The sequence below is a fragment of the Mauremys reevesii genome, linkage group 2 (genome assembly GCF_016161935.1).
Source record: "Mauremys reevesii isolate NIE-2019 linkage group 2, ASM1616193v1, whole genome shotgun sequence".
NCBI lineage: Eukaryota > Metazoa > Chordata > Testudines > Geoemydidae > Mauremys > Mauremys reevesii.
Genome location: NC_052624.1, coordinates 147,413,717 through 147,429,700, shown reverse-complemented (window position 1 = coordinate 147,429,700; position 15,984 = coordinate 147,413,717). Strand labels below are relative to the sequence as shown.

The 15,984-nt window shown below is 54.8% G+C and overlaps 1 protein-coding gene across 1 annotated transcript in view; it reads right to left on the bottom strand.

The window, feature by feature from the left end:
• ADRA2B (adrenoceptor alpha 2B) overlaps window positions 1–14,703 on the bottom strand; it is a 40,656-nt gene extending 25,953 nt beyond the window's left edge. Inside the window, exon 1 of the mRNA XM_039528042.1 lies at window positions 12,862–14,703. Within this exon, the coding sequence (XP_039383976.1) occupies window positions 12,862–14,150 (1,289 nt within the window). The 5' untranslated portion in view covers window positions 14,151–14,703. The remainder of the gene's footprint in view (window positions 1–12,861) is intronic.
• Between the last annotated feature and the right edge of the window lie 1,281 nt (window positions 14,704–15,984).

The following is a 15,984-nucleotide window of genomic DNA, read 5'->3' as shown; positions in this document are numbered from 1 at the left end:
TCAGAGTCTCCTTAAATCAGTGCCAGGAAATGCTGATGCTGAGTTAGGGACACTCTGAAATACTATGTCTGATCAACTTTAATGCTGGCAAAAGGTGCTGTATTGACAACCCTGGAGAGCAAAGTCCATCTGTTATCGAGTGAAGCCATTTCAGACAGCAGCAAGGCATGAGTTCCCTGCACTGCTGAGAAAAGTCTGTCCTGAAAGGACCCTCGATGGGGGTGAGGTCAGTCTCCATAAGAACAGCCGTACTGGGTCAGACCAAAGGTCCATCTAGCCCAGTATCCTGTCTTCTAACAGTGGCCAATGTCAGGTGCCCCAGAGGGCATGAACTGAACAGGGAATCATCAAGTGACCCATCTCCTGTCGCCCATTCACAGCTTCTGGCAAACAGAGGCCAGTGACACCATCCCTGCCCATCCTGGCTAATAGCCATTGATGGACCTACCCTCCATGCACTTATCTAGTTCCTTTTTGAACCCTGTGTTTCTTGGCCTTCACAACATCCTCTGGCAGGGAGTTTCACAGGTTGACTGTGCATTGTGTGAAGAAATACTTCCTTTTGTTTGTTTTAAACCTGCTGCCTATTAATTTCATTTGGTGACCCCTAGTTCTTATGTTATGAAAAGGAGTAAATAACACGTCCTTATTTACTTTCTCCACACCGGTCATGATTTTATAGCCGTCTATCATATCTCCCCTGAATTGTCTCTTTTCCAAGCTGAAAAGTGCCAGTCTTATTAATCTCTTCTCATACAGCAGCCCTTCCATACCCCAAATCATTTTTGTTGCCCTTTTTTGAACCTTTTCCAAGTCCAATATATCTTTTTTGAGATGGGGCGACCACATCTGCACACAGTATTCAAGATGTGGGCGTACCATGGTGTAGAAGGGTTTGGCCGGAGCTCGTCCCTCCCCGGGGTGGCGGGGAACCACACCGCCTCGCTACATCCATCCGGTTACGTCAGGGAACTAGTCTGGCCGCGGGCTCTCATGCCACGGCAGCGGTAGAGGCAAAACAAACAGTGACCCACGCCGGGTTGGCAGGCAGTTGCGAGTCCCATGCTCCGGTCCTCGGACGGGGCGGAGCAAACCGGTAAGCAACAAGCCCGGGCCCTGGCTCCGAAGGGCCTGGCAGAGGGGGAGACTGACACCCATGAGTTGGGTGGCAGGGGGGACGCAGGCCGACCCACTCCACCCTGTCCCAGCCCGGGGCCCTAGTAGCGGCAGAAGACCCGCTGCTGTGTCAGTGGGGATCCTGGCCGCAACACACTGACATTGGCTCTGGCAGTGCTGCAGCCAGACTAGGGTCGATTGCCCCCGGGCTACTTCCTACCTCCCCCTCTAGAGGTACCTGCGTCCGGGTGGTGTCCTCCAAGGGATCCAGCTCCATGGGCTCCTCCGGGTACCCAGAGAGCAGTAGGCTTGGCAGCTCCTCTGGGTAACTGGCGCAGGTAGGCTTAACAGCTTCTCCGGGGCCAGGGCTGCCAATTGCCGAGGTCTCCCCACTGGGAGCTTGTCCACAGGCGACTGGGTCTCTAGTGAGCTCTGGGGTTGGGCTTTTGTGCTTTCTGTCCTGAGCCTTGACCTCTGGGGGGCAGGCGCAGACTCCACTGGCTCCGCCCACTTTGGCGGCCGGAGGGGCTCGTGACTCCCTGGGGTAGCGGGGAATCAGACCGCCTCGCTACACATGGATTTACATAGAGGCAATATGATATTTTCTGTCCTAGTATCCATCCCTTTCTTAATGATTCCCAACATTCTGGTCGCTTTTTTGACTGCCGCTGCACATGGAGTGGATGTTTTCAGAGAACTATCCACAGTGACTCCAAGATCTTTCTTGAGTGGTAACAGCTAATTTAGACCCCATCATTTTAGATGTATAGTTGGGATTGTGTTTTCCAATGCGCATCACTTTGCATTTATCAATATTGAATTTTATCTGCCATTTTGTTGCCCAGTCACCCAGTTTTGCCCCAGGGCTGCCCCAAAGGGGCCATATCCTGCCATTTGTGCTGTGGAAGCCAGCAAGCTAGGAGCTGGAGACCAAGGCTCTCATATTTGGTCATGGAGCACTGGGGGCAGCTTAAAAATGTAGGCCAAACTTGGCAAAAGTGAAGGGCTAAAGTCAGGCACCTGATTCACCTAAAGTCAAGCACCTGATTTCCCAGAGGTGCTGCACCCTCACAACTCTCCCAGAGTATCACTGGTCCCTGATCAACCATGGGACTGATTTTCAGGAGTGCTGAGCGCCAACAACTCCGCTTAAGGGGGCGTGTAGCAGATCTCTGACTCACCACTGCTGGTCGTCCAGGAACTAGCTCCTCAGCCTTGCAGAGCCCCCTAGTGGCCGCTGTTTTGTCTGCCTCAGGCCCCCGTGTCCCTCCTGGATCCCGGTGCCCCTTTCCCTTGGGGTTCTGCCCCCCGCAGTACCCCCCACACTCTGGGTCTCCCCTCCTAGGGGAACCCCCAACCCGCTATACCCACCTTGTCTCAGTGGCTACTGCCAGTCATCGTCTAGCCCCCACTACCTGGGGCAGACTGCAGTCTGTCATGGCCACTCATAATTGGGAAGGGGTTTGGACCAGCTGCCTCTGCCTATCCCCAATGCCCCTCTGCAGCCCCAGTACCACCTTCAGCCTTCAGCAAGGCCTCAGCTCCTCTTGCCCTTCCCCAGCCCTGCTCCGCTCCAGGTACCCTGTGCTCCCAGGCAGCCAGGCCCTTCTCATTCCAGCCTTGGAGTGAGACTGACCCAGCTCCTCCCTCAGCCCTTATATCAGGGCCGGCCACAGCTGTGGCCGCCTCCCCAGTCAGCCTACCTTTTCCCCTAGGAGCGGGGTAACTGCCCCACTACCGGGGGTTAGCACTCAGGCCTTCTGCAAAGCAGGCCCCGGGTCTCTGATGGGAATTGACAGCCCTGGAGCCATTACAGACGTACATTCAAAGATGGCAAGCCTTTAAAATGATCAATAACATGGAAGCAGAGCCGAGCAAAAACAGGATTCACGTCCCACGGGGAATTTGGACATTTTGAAATTTGTTTCAGTTCCGATTTGGAACAAAAGCTCAAAATTTCTCATGGAACAGAAATTTGGGAAAGAACAGGATTTGGAACCACTGAATCATTTTGTTTCCATACTATTGAAACGTTATAATTTCGTATAAAACATTATAAATGTAAGATCATAGTAAATATGTGCTATATATGCTATGATAGTAAAATTCATATTTTAATATGGTAGAAAAGACAATAACATTATTCAAAACAATAAAGTCAAAAGGAACTTTTCTGACATTATCTAAACGAAGTGAGAAAGTCAAAAGGATTTGCGTCGACGCTTTGCCATCAAAACTTTCGTTGAAATTCACACATGCAATGAAACTGCATTTTTCTGATGCAAAACTCTTCTGCTGAATTTTTTTTACCAGCGCTACAAGAAAGAAAGAAAGAAAGAAAGAAAGAAAGAAAGAAAGAAAGAAAGAGAGTGTAGACATACCTTGAGGATATGTCTATACACCAGCTAGGAGCCAACAGCTGCGAAGTTAGATACAGGGGCTAGCTCTGCTCTGCTCAGGCCCCTCACAGCTCTGCTGTGGCTCACCAAGCCATGTAGTATCCCCACCCAATCATGAAGCTGCATCTCTCACATGCATCCAGGCCATCTGCTCCCTGCCAGATGTTAGCACCAGGAGATTTTTCTCAGGGTCTCTGAAATCCTATTGCTCCCTGAGCTCTGACCTCCCAGCTGGTGGTGGGACGCGGAGTCCCTCGAGAAGGCGCGTGAGTCTGACATGTCCCTCATGCTGCCCAGAGTGTCTTAGCAGCATGCTGACTGCTGGCGCGAGCGGGGATAATGGGCCTTTGGCCTCCTAGACAAACTCTACCAGGAGGTGGGCCAGGCTGGAGAAAAGAGTTCGGATCCAGCAGCCCAGTCCCACCTCCAACTCCACCATTTTGTTTTCCCCACAAGGAAGTTGAGTCCTGTTGGAAATGTTTCCCCTCAGTCTCCTTCCCTTTGTGTTTCTAGCAGGTCCTGCCTGCACATGTCTCCCCTGCTAAAGCCTCCATCCAGATCCCTGAGCAGGACTTTGGATCAACCAGAGGAGAGGCGCCAGTCCCAGGTGTTATGCTTGCTAGGACGGGACTTTGGGAGTCTAGCCAGTGCTGTGTGGACAAGATCAATAAATGTCACAGGGGTCTGTAGTCAATGGAAGATTCTCGTTGGCTTTAGATCAGAACGTCACTGTTGGCTCTCAGGGCCTCGCTTAAGGCGCTCTGGTCCCTTGCCTCCCAGGTGAGCACCAGGCAAGCCACAAAGAGAAAGAACAAAGCAGGGAAAGGTCCCCTTCACCATAGATCAGTGATCCAGACACTGACAGGGAACCAACCAATTCCAAGTTACTATCTACCCAGAGCCACAGATTGTGGCCTACCAAGCCACAATTCACAAGCACAACAATAGGAGATATAAAATCTCATGCTTCAGGGCATGAGCCAACCTCTAACTAATAGGGGTCAGGAAGAATCTTCCCCGGGGGGCAGGTTGTCCCATCAGCGCAGGGGCTCTTGCAACTTCCACTGAAGCAGCTGGTGCTGGGCACTGTCAGAGAAAGGGCCAGCTGGATCTGTGGAGCAAGCCATTCTGGCAAACCTATGTTCCTGCTTTTACCACTTCCCATCGCTGTGGCTGTTAGAGGTACTAAGTGACCCTGGATTTGATAGTAATGGTCTCAGAGTTCCCTGGGGATTTGCATGAGATGCAATGGGGGCAGCATGTCAGGATTCAAACCACCACACCCCTGGCTGGGTGCTGCTGCAGCTGTGGTGCTCAGTGGGTTAAGCACACTGCAATACGTGCATTGAGATTAGCATCTGGCAAGCCCCATGTGGCGTTCCCTAGGGCTGGGCTCACTCAGCGGGAAGGAACATTGGCCTGGAATCCGAAGAAGGAACTGAAGTTTCCCCAGGCCCCATGGGTCTCAGCCTCCCACTCCTTCCCCTGGCAGAGAACCATGGTGCCGGACAATCCCCAGTGCGATACGGCCACCCTGGAAATGGCACCAGGCATAAACCGCAACTTCCTCTAATGTGCTTATCCAGCTCTGGGTCCCCAGTGCCTGGGGTCACCCCAGGCCTTCCGCAAGGGGAGAGGATCATGGGAGAAAGGAGAGATGCAGAGAGTCTGTCTGCAGAGAGACCACCACAGGGGTAAGAGACCAGGGCAGATGGCAGCTGTGTACCTCACCCTCTTGGGTCACCTGGGTTGCTTGTTTCCTTTCCTCTGAAACCCCCTCCAGCTGATTAATATCACCCTGACCCAGAGGGCCCAGCCCCAAGCATCAGATCCCAGGGGCTGGATCCCTGGCCTGGGATGGGAGGCTGTGGGTCTCTCGGAGCCAAGTGCATGGTCCCAGGGGGAGAAGGAGAGACAAAGATATGTGGGGAGAGGGGGAAAGGGAGTCAAGAGACACCGATGAAGAGAGGGGGATGGAGAAGGGGAGAGGGAGGTGCAAATGGAGTGGGAATCGCAGACACTTAAATCTCCATCTCCCAGTCATCGGAGGCCTGGTTGTCGGGAAGCCCTTAATAACGTCTGCAAATAACAGTTGCGTCCTGGCGCCGACGGCAAGGGGAGAGAGGCAGGACCGCGCCGGTGCTTCGGAGGCTCGGCTAAGGTCTGTGGGAACCCAGCTTTGCATTGGGGAGGCGCCCCGCCTGCTCTAGAAAATGGAGCAAACCCTGCACAGCATGTGGGAAGCTGCTGAAGGCTGGGAGCAGCAATTCCCAGGGCACCTCCCTGCTGAAGGAGTGCTCTGCCTGCCAGGCTCCGGGAGTTAACTCCTCTGTGCCAGGGCCCCTCCCAGGAAAGCCTGCAGCCGGGACTGGCTCCCTAGAGCGAGCGATGGGATGGGTGTCAGTCTGCAGAGCTGTCAGTTGCAGAGTATCCTTTGGGTTGACCCTGTGACCTTCGCCCCTGCCCCGGCTGGGTCAGTTTTTGCTAGGTGGATAGCCAGGTGGAGTGGCCATTCCCACACCTGAGCAGGCGGGGCCTTCGGTTGCTTCCCTGGGCTCCGCCCACTAATCCCAGTCATCCAACAGGCTGGCGTCTTTCCAAGCACTGAATTCTCCCAGGGCGCTGTTGCGTGCCAGGGGATGGAGTTCATGTCCTCGTTAGGGCAAACTGGAAAGGGTTTCAAACGCAAGGGAACACCTTCCGATGGCGCGGTGGCACTGCTGGAAACAAAAGGGTCTGTTTCCACTTGAACCGAGTGGGACCGAGAGGGCACATTTTTGGATTTTCCCACACTTTTCCCCTTTCGACCTCAGGGGAAAAATGAAAAAAATTAAATGGAAATGGAAAAAATGAAAAAGAAAAATGAAAAAACCCAGCCCCTCCGTGAGTAGCAAAAACTGGAATTTTTCAAACTGTAGCAACACGTTGCACATCATCCCAAAAGGCAGTTTTCATCCAAAAAACTTTTGCCTTGTTCTGGTGATGATGTATGTGCATGTGACGGGCTCTGGGCGAATTTGACCTCTGATAAGGCCAACTCGATGGGTGATGGTTGGGAATTTGTGGCCCTAACGGTTTTTCGTCCCCATCCCCCAGGAATAGCACACTGGTCAGGGATGGCTCCAGGCACCAGCGAAGGAAGCATTGGCTTGGGGCGGCCAATGGGAAGGGGTGGCACAGCCGGGTCTTCGGCAGCGGGTCCCTCAGTCCCTCTTGGAGCGAAGGACTCACTGCTGAATTGCTGCCTAAGAATGAAGCAGCGCAGTAGAGCTGCCACCGATTGCGGCTTTATCTTTTTTTTTTTTTGCTTCACCACTTGGGGTGGCAAAAAAGCTGGAGCCGGCCCTGACACTGGTTATGGCATTCAGGTGAGAAGGGGTAGACCCTTGGGTGGGCTGCGAATCTCTCCCTTTGAAGCTGGTCCTTCTTGTATAAATAACTACATAGTCACTGGGGAAGAGAGAAACTGATTCCATAGCCCCGTGCAGGGCCGCCCAGAGGGGGGGGGCAAGTGGGGCAATTTGCCCCAGGCCCCGGGCCCTGCAGGGGCCCCCACAAGAGTTTTTCGGGGCCCCTGGAGCGGGGTCCTTCACTCGCTCCGGGGGCCCCAGAAAACTCTCGCGGGGCCCAGGCCCCCGGAGCTTCTTCGCTCCCGGTCTTCGCTGGCCGGAGAGGAAGGACCCCCCCCCGCCGAATTACCGCCGAAGCGGGACCCGCCACCGGAGTGCAGCCGGGTCTTCGGCCGTAATTTGGCAGCGGGGGGCGGGGATCCTTCCGTTCCGGGACCCGCCACCGAAGTGCCCCGAAGACCCGCAGTGGGGGCTGCACTTCAGCGGCGGGTCCCACTTCGGCGGTAATTCGGCAGCAGGGGGTCCCGGAACGGAAGGACCCCCGCCGCCAACTTACCGCCGAAGCGGGGCCCCCCGCCGCCGAAGACCCCGGGCCCCCGGAATCCTCTGGGCGGCCCTGGCCCCGTGGGAGTCCCAGATTCAGGTCCCTGCCCTGAACCTGGCTATTCTGGGATGGGGCTCACTCTCCTGCCCAGATCTAGTTATTACATGCAGGGCCGGCTCCAGGGGTTTTGCCACCAAAAGCAGAAGGGGGGAAAAAAAAAAGCCGCGATCGTGATCTGCGGCAATTCAGCGGGAGGTTCTTCGCTCCGAACAGGAATGAGGGACCCTCCGCCGAATTGCCGCTGAATACTTGAAAGTGCCGCCCCGCTCCGGAGTTGCCGCCCCAAGCACCTGCTTGATAAGCTGGTGCCTGGAGCCGGCCCTGATTACATGACAACCATAGCACAAGCCCTGACGGCATGTTATGACCACAACATGCAGAGGCCAAACACCGAGTGAAGCTCCATCGATTTTATGTGAGTTAATCCTAATTTGCAATTTAAGTTAGAGGAAAATCAGGCCCATGTTAAACAAGACTCGAGGACCCAGGAAAAGAGTTCAAGCCAGGGACAGTGCGATGGCCAAAGAGAAGGAAGGGCCGGCAGCAGGCGAGCCAGAGGGCTCGTGATGGACGAAGTCAGGAGCCTGTGGCAGGCAGGAGCGGGCAGCCGAGGTGCTTGGTGGATGAGGACCAGGGACTGTTCAATAGCTAGGTGACAGAGGGTGCGAGAGGCATCCGGAGCAGGACGGGAGGCACAGTGACGGCCGCACAGGCCCACTCATTGTCTGTTACCTTGTCAGCAAGGACGTCTTCACAGCGGCTGGGAGCGCGGAAGACAGATACGCGCTCGCTCTGCTCAACCTAGCACTGTGAAAATAGCGTGGCTGCAGCCGCCCGGGCAGCGGTGTGGACTAGCCACCCTGGTACAAACCGCGTGACCTCTTGGGTACAGACTTAGACAACTAGCCCATGGCCATGCTGCTAGCACGGCTCTGTCTCCCTGTGCCGGGAAGCACGCTCCCAACTGTTGTTAGACATACGCTGTGTGCCACCACCATAAAACACAATACGGCCACATTCAGAACCGGACCAGCAATGACTTCAGCAGCAAAGGGGCACGCACGGGACATAGAGATGGGATGCAGTGTCAGCTAATGCATAGGGACTTAGGGCATCAGATTTGTTCCAGTCTGTGCCACTGATTTAGGGCAAATCACTCCATCTCTCTGTGCTGGCATTTCCCCTCCATCCAGTTTAGATTGGAAGCTCTTCCGGGCAAGGGCTGTCTTCCAGTCTGCATGAAAACAGCACATAGAGGGGCTAACCCGGCTGGAGCCTCTGTGTCCTTCTACAAGTAGGTCAGGCGTATGTGGCATTAGGTTCTGATCCTGGACTCTAAGGGTCTGTGTGCAGGACCAGGGGCTGAGATAGTACATGGGCCAGGTGGCTCCTTGGAGTGGATCATTTTTTGTTTATTTTTTATTTTTTCCATGCGATTCCATAAATAACTGTATCTTGACCTTCCAAAAAAACATTTTGTTCTATTCCTCGCCGTGAACATTCTTCTCGTCCGGCCCTGCTGCCCGCTTCCCATGTTGGGTCACAGAGTCGTTTATCAAGCAGCCAAAATGTGTTGGCGGAGCTTTCAGTAAATAAACCAGCCCCGGGAAAAGGCTCACGCGCGAGGTGCTCGGGGTTTATAGTCCAACAGGGACCCGGAGCCTCCGAATCATTTACGGTGGGAACTCAGGAGCATTTCTAGACTGTATGTAGCTGGATTAGTAACAGAGTCGGTCCACTAGAGATGTAGTTTGAGTTAATTTGACTTCTACCTTTATTTAAAAAAAGAACCCAGGGTTGCTTCTGTTCTCACAGCACCAGTTTGACACCCCTGTCCCTTGGCTGATTTCACTGGAGGCGCTTTAGATTTGCAGGTGTGTTAGGGGTGCAGGGGAGAGTTTGGGGTCACCCTTAGGAGCGCAGGAAAATGGGGCCCTCAGAGGAGACCCAAGCCCAGCTCTGGTGAAGAGGTTCACTTGGCCTCCTGCTCCAGTCCTGCGGCCCCAAGGGTAGGATTTGCTGGAGAGTTGTTTCCTTCCCAGCTCCAGTTGCGAGAGCAGAGAGAGTGAGTCATCAGTTCTGCCTGGAAGCTCCAGAATGCACTTCTCCGGCCCCCGGCCCTGGTGATTAGCACTGGATCTCCCTGCTGCCAGCACAGAACACATGACCCCAGAGCCCCTCTCCCATCTGGGATCTAGCCAGGCCCTCTCCTGCCAAGCCTGGTGAAAGCGTGTGAACCTCATGGGACCTCGTGTAGCCCTATCACCGAGCCCCCTATTGATCGCCCTAGATGGCACTGATGCAAAGGGCAGAGTCCTGACAGCCCATGAAGCCCCTGCCGCGTCCCTCAAGCTGACCTAGGCTTGCATGCCCCAGCTGAGTGGGTGAAGTCAATGGCAAAACAGGGTCAGGATTTCACCCCCTTAATTACATATTCTTAAAGGGCTTAAAAAACATGTCTGGTTTTGAGGCTCAGCCTGGAACTGTGCCCAGGGTTGGCAGCCAGTTCTAAAATATCTGCTCTAGTTCAACCACAAGTCATGTGGCTCAATACAGGCATCCCTGGGCGAGAGCCTCTGGCTTGGGCTATGTGGGAAATCAGAGTGGCTGATCATAATCCTCCCTCCTCCTGGCCTTAACATCTTGGAATCTATCCCCAGCTCTGCCGCTGACTCACTGGGTGACCACGGGTAAGTCACACGGTCTCTTTGTGCCTCAGTTTCCCCAGCTGCAGAATGGGGCTCGTGATACTTAATTACGCCCCATGCCCCCTCTCGAGGTTATTGCTACACAGTCAACGGCTGGAGAGTGCTAAGAGTTATTATGGCCCTCAGACAGTACACACACTCGCTTATTACAAAATATCTTTTATTGTTAAAATATCTCAAGACTTTTCATCAACATCATTCCACACACACTACAGCGGGGAAAAACACAACTCCTGCCATTCACAGGGGATATGGTTACGGGGCACAGAGACTCACAGTAGCTCCAAAGAGAGCCCGTGCCCATCATAACCCACCCCATGTTGCAATGCCACATGCAGCCAGAGGCAAAACACAGGAAGCCCAAGTGGCATGCAACATCCCACCGCCCCTGCAGGTGACAGGTTCGGAGACAGCAAACCTGTTCCTCGCTTCCACTGGATGTTATAGGTTCTCCTCCTCTCTTTCCCGTACAGGGTCAGGGGCAAAAATCCACCCCCGCTATTTTTCATCTCTCCATAGACTGCTTGGAAAGGGGGCAACGCTGCATTTCGATGCGGAGTCCATAAGTGGTAACAAGATACTTTAAAATCAGCACTGGCTCATTGTAATTTCAATAACCAATTGGAGCCAGAATGGTCCACACTGAAAGAGCACAGGACTGGGAGTCAGGGCGCCTGGGTTCTTTTCTCACCTCTGACACCCACTTGATGTCTGAACCATAGGCAAGTTACTTCCTCCCCTGAGAATCAGTTTTGCCCCCTGTAAAATGAGGATCATTGTTACTCACTCAGGCTTGTAAAGTGCTTAGAGTTCTACGGATTTAAAAAGCTCCGTGCAAGTGTCAACTCTTACTGGTTCTGGATCCCACTTTTGCAGAGTTCCAGGCAGCTGACTCTGTACCTAGAGTGTATGGGTGACATAGAGACCCGGGAAAGGAGATCCCATCCCTGCTGTGAGGGGGTGGTATGGTCTTATTAAACACGGGTCTAAGGGGAAAGTGACACAAAGCTCCCACAATGGCCAAGGAGTGAGAACCAGAAAGATGTCTCCCGCTCACAGCTCCCATGCTGATGTGCAAAATTAGGCTGTTGTGTCATTTTTAAAAGAACGATTCAGGCTTAGAAACACCGTATCAAAGCTACTAACACATCCTTGATTAACCACCTTCTCTTTCTCACTTGCATTCATACCATAGATGCTTTGATTGCATGTTTTTGTTCCTTGCAAACAGATACTATTTGCGCTGGAGAGCTCAGTATGCGTTGGGGGGGGGGGCGGGACAAACGACGGGGAGACAAACTGCTGAAGGAGCTACAGATCCCAGAGGTAATGACAGAAGCTATCAAGCAAAATAGAGTCCTAGAAGACTCGGCATCCTGGAGAATGGGGCCAGATTCTGTCTGTTTCCAGGATCTGTGAGCGACTTTGACCGCATGCTTTGTTCTGAATTCCGTAGAAAGGTGACAGACTGGGGTAGATACAGAGAAGGGGGGTGTATGTTGTACGGGCTGAGCAAGAAGAAAGGAGGAAAAAAGAAAGAATTCTTTTCATTAAAAAAAAAAGGAACCAAGGAAGGAAAATCCTCACGCCCAAACTCTCCTCTCTGTCCCAAGTACGTCAACCCTAAAAAAACTCTTGTGTCCATACCAGCTTGTCCCTCCCCAAGTTCCCCCCCCCCCTGCTAGCAGCTCCACTAGTGGGAGTCCTGGCATAGACACTGCACCTGCCGCCACTGGCCTTTTAACCCCATGCTCACAGGAGGTCATGCTGACATGGTGTTAAAAGCACAGGCTGTCACGGGAGCCTTGTCCACACTAGGGCCCCCACACTGGGAACTGTCACCCAGAAATCCTAGGGCATGGGTTCTCAATCTGGGGGTGATGACCACCCCACCATCCCCATGCTGCTAAATGGGAGAGACGTGTCTGAGCTAGATCCCAGCTCCATTGGAGAAGGGTTCCATGGGGGGGGGGGGGTCCCAGTATGAAGGACTCGGTGAACCCTGGCCCTGTGATTTAGCAAGAATTACCCCAGTGAAGCCGAGAGCAGAATCTGGCCCATGCAGACTGAAACCTTTACTGCATTAAACCTCCATGATCACATGAGCTCTATACAAGTATGTTTGCGACCCACCACTCAGCTGGCATAAAAGGGCACAATGCAGCTGTGACCAGCATCAAATTTGGCCCTTGCCTTCCTAAGCAGAGAGAAAGTGTGGCCCGGGGCAGATTTCTTTCTGAGTCTCACCACACCAACCCCCAATGGGAGACAGAAAGAAGGAAAAGAGACTGGCAGGAGACTCTCTTGTGGTTACCTGGAAGGCAGGTCACACACACTCTCCTCTGCAGAGTTGGTGGGAAGAGAGTTTTTCTCACCCCACCCATATGAATGGCATGCACATTAAAGGCTCCCCAGCTCGGTAGAAAATACATTGGCAAACGGTCCTGGGTTTTAACTCATTTGCAGGAAATATAGAGAGAGAGATATAAAAAGGCTGATCCAAAACAGTCTTTAAAACAGTCTTTTGTATCCACTGCCCATCCCCACTCTTTGCAAACACAAAAGCTGATGAATAAATAGACGTGTTTTAAATAGCATCGGTGGAATGTTGCCACTATCCCCCCCCTCCGCCCTCACCCCCACACCTCAACCTACAGTCTCCCACCTCCCCTCTGCTCTCTCACCAGGCAGTCTGAGTCCCCTGCCTGCAGAGGATCTTGCGGAAGGCCTTACGGAAGTCCTGGTTGAAGATGGTGTAGATCACAGGGTTCAAGGAGCTGTTGCAGTAGCCAATCCAGAAGAAGAACTGGAACACGCTGTTGGGGACCTTGCAGAGTTCTGGGCAGATGGCCCCCAGGCTATAGAGAAAGAAGAAAGGGAACCAGCAGAGGACAAAGACCCCGATTACCACGGCTAGGACGAAGGTGAACCTCTTCTCCCGGTTGAGGTGGGTCTTCCTCTTCCAAGGGTTGGCACTCAGGGTCTTCACCCTCCTCACCAGCAGCACCTCCCCCTTGGCAGTGGCCAGGGTCTCCATGCCCTTGACAGAGCTCTGGGGGTGCCCGTTGCGCTGCTTGAGGCTGCAGTGCGGGGAGCGCTCCAGCGGACTGGAGCCAGAAGACTCTTTCTTCTCCGGTTGGGGCTGGCAAGGGTTAGTGGCAGATGGCGGCACCTCCTGCTGCTCCTCCAGGCTCAGGAGAGATGTCCTGTGGGCAGGGAGCGTAGGGGTCGCCGGCTGGTCACTATCCTCATTGGGTTCCCTTGCACCCAGCTGCTGGGGAGAGGTCTCAGAGGTCGGGCCAGTGATTTTCTTAGATGTCCCCTTCTTCTCAGCCTTGGGCTTCTTGCCCCTGGAGCCTTGCCGGGTCCGGTGCTTGGCTATAAAATAAATCCGCAGGTAGACCAGGATCATGATGATGCAGGGGGCAAAGAAGGAGCCGATGCTGGAGGAGAGGATGTACCACGCCTCCTCGTTGAGTTTGCACTGCGGCCTGCCATCCTGGCTGTCCTCCTTGTTCCCCTTGTAGATGAGGGGGGGCAGGGAGATGAAGGCCGCGATCATCCACACGATGAGGATGATGCCCTTGATCCTCTTGGGGGTCCTCTTGGAGTTGTACTCGATGGCCCGGCTGACGGACCAGTACCGGTCCAGGCTGATGGCACAGAGGTGCACGATGGAGGAGGTGCAGAAGAGAACGTCCAAGGCCAGGTAGATCTCGCACCAGGTCTTCCGGAAGTGCCAGTAGCCCATCAGCTCATTGGCGAGGGAAAAGGGGATGATGAGGGTGGCCACCAGGATGTCGGCCGCTGCCAGGGACACCAGGAAGAGGTTCTGGGGGGCCTTGAGGGACCGGCTGGTGAGCACGGCGATGATCACCAGCACGTTGCCAAAGATGGTGAAGAGGATGAGGAAGGTGATGATGGCAGCGATGGCCGCGGTGGCTTGGACCGAGTAGCCCTCGGGGCTGTCCATGGCTTGGGGCCCACCCAAATGAGGCTGCGGGGGGGGGCTTCTAAAGAGCAAATCCGGGAGGGGTGTGGAGCGCCCCGCTCGCCCCGCGCTCCGGGCTCGGTTGCAGCCTCGGCTCCCCGCGCTCAGAAGCCCCCATCAGGGCCGGGGCGCATCAGCGGGGGAGCCCCCAGGCTGCGCGCTCCCTCGCCGGCCGCGCTCCCCGGCGCGCAAGAAGTTTTGCCCAAGTCTCGCCCGCCGGCCCCTGCGCCTGCCTGGGCTGCGGGACGAGCCGGTAGCCGCCTCCGCCGCTTTTGAAGGCAGCCGCGGCAGGGGCTGTGTGGTCGTTCCCCCATCCCCGGCGTGTGATGTCAGGCAGCTCCGCGCCATCCCCTTGGCAGGCACCGGCAGCGGGGCGAGGAGGGAGGAGACAAGGGCTGGGGCGGGGAGAAGGCGGGGGGAGGAGGGAAGCTGCCGCCGCTTTGCAGAGCAGCCAGATCCACCCACCTCGCTGCAAGTCGGTGCCCCGGGGGCTCGGCCTCCCCCAGCCCCCTGGATGCGCCACAAGGGACTCCGGGGGGGATCCTCCCGTTTCCACGCATGGCCCGGCACAAGTCCCCCTTTAGCCCCTGCTAGGGCTTTGGCTCAGAGACCTGGGGGTTGGGGCAGGGAAAGAGGGGCCCTGCTGCAAAGTTTGAGGACAACCCGGCCACGCGTTTTTGAGCCATGTGAGCGGTAAAGCCACCACCCTGGGTGGACCCCCAGAGTCTTTCCTCTGCCTCAGCTTCCTCTTGAAACTCACTGGCCTTGGAAAGGAAGGTGCCAGCCGGGCTGGCAGGATAGTAAAGGCTGCAACGAAGCAAAGCGGGGAGTAGTCATGTGCACTGTGGCCCGGGCCTAGATCGGTCATGGGATGCCTGGGTCTGTTCCCAGCTCTGCCCTGTGAGCTGAGACAAGTCACCGGCTCTGTTTCCCATGTCCCGCCCCTGTCTATTTAGAGTGTGAGCATCTCTCTGTGTCTGTGCAGCACCTGGCACAATGCAGCTCTGACCACATCCGAACCCTCCAGGCACTTCTGGGAGACAAACCCTAGAACTGATGGGCCCTGCTGGAACCAATCCAGTTTCCACCCATTTCAGTGGACGGCAAGGTCCCAATCCTGCACAGGCTGATGGGAGATGTTTGCCACTGAGCTCAGCAGGACCAGGACTGGGCACTATGCAGGGTGTGCATGATCCTGGGGTGTTCTGATGGCTGGCTGCACTTTCGAAAGAACAGCGCCATCACTGGGTCTTCCTTTAGCTCCAGAGGGAGAGTCCGGTGTTTTAAAGGATCCTGGTACCAGCGCTGGCTTTGCGGATGTTGGCTGTATTACTGTGGGGTCAGCATGTCCTTAAGGTTGCAAACACGGACTGTTACCAGGCTGATTCAAACGCCCCCTCTTCCTCCCTCCCCCCACCCCCGGACCTTGTAGCTCAAGAACAAAAAAACCCAAACTCATGCTGCTTTCACGTTTAAAATCAAGGACCAGAGTCTTCAAGGCCCCTCCTCCACTGAGTGGCATGAGAAAACAGAAAGCAGCTGCAGCTCCTCAGCTGTGGATTCCCTCCCAAGCTGGTGAAGAGCCAAGAGAGCCAACCCCACCGTCCCCCGGCAGCCCCTAGCACAGGGACCCAGGAGGGGCACGCTGCACTCTAGCGATTTCTAGCAGCTCTTTGGTTACCCTAAATGATGCCAGTGCCAGGACTGGGTTAGAACCAGCTCTGCTTTGCCTGCACTTGGCAGCTGCCCCCAGACCCCAGCCCCAGTTCTCACGGTGAATGGAAACATTTTCTGGGCGCCGTGACTGAATTAAGTA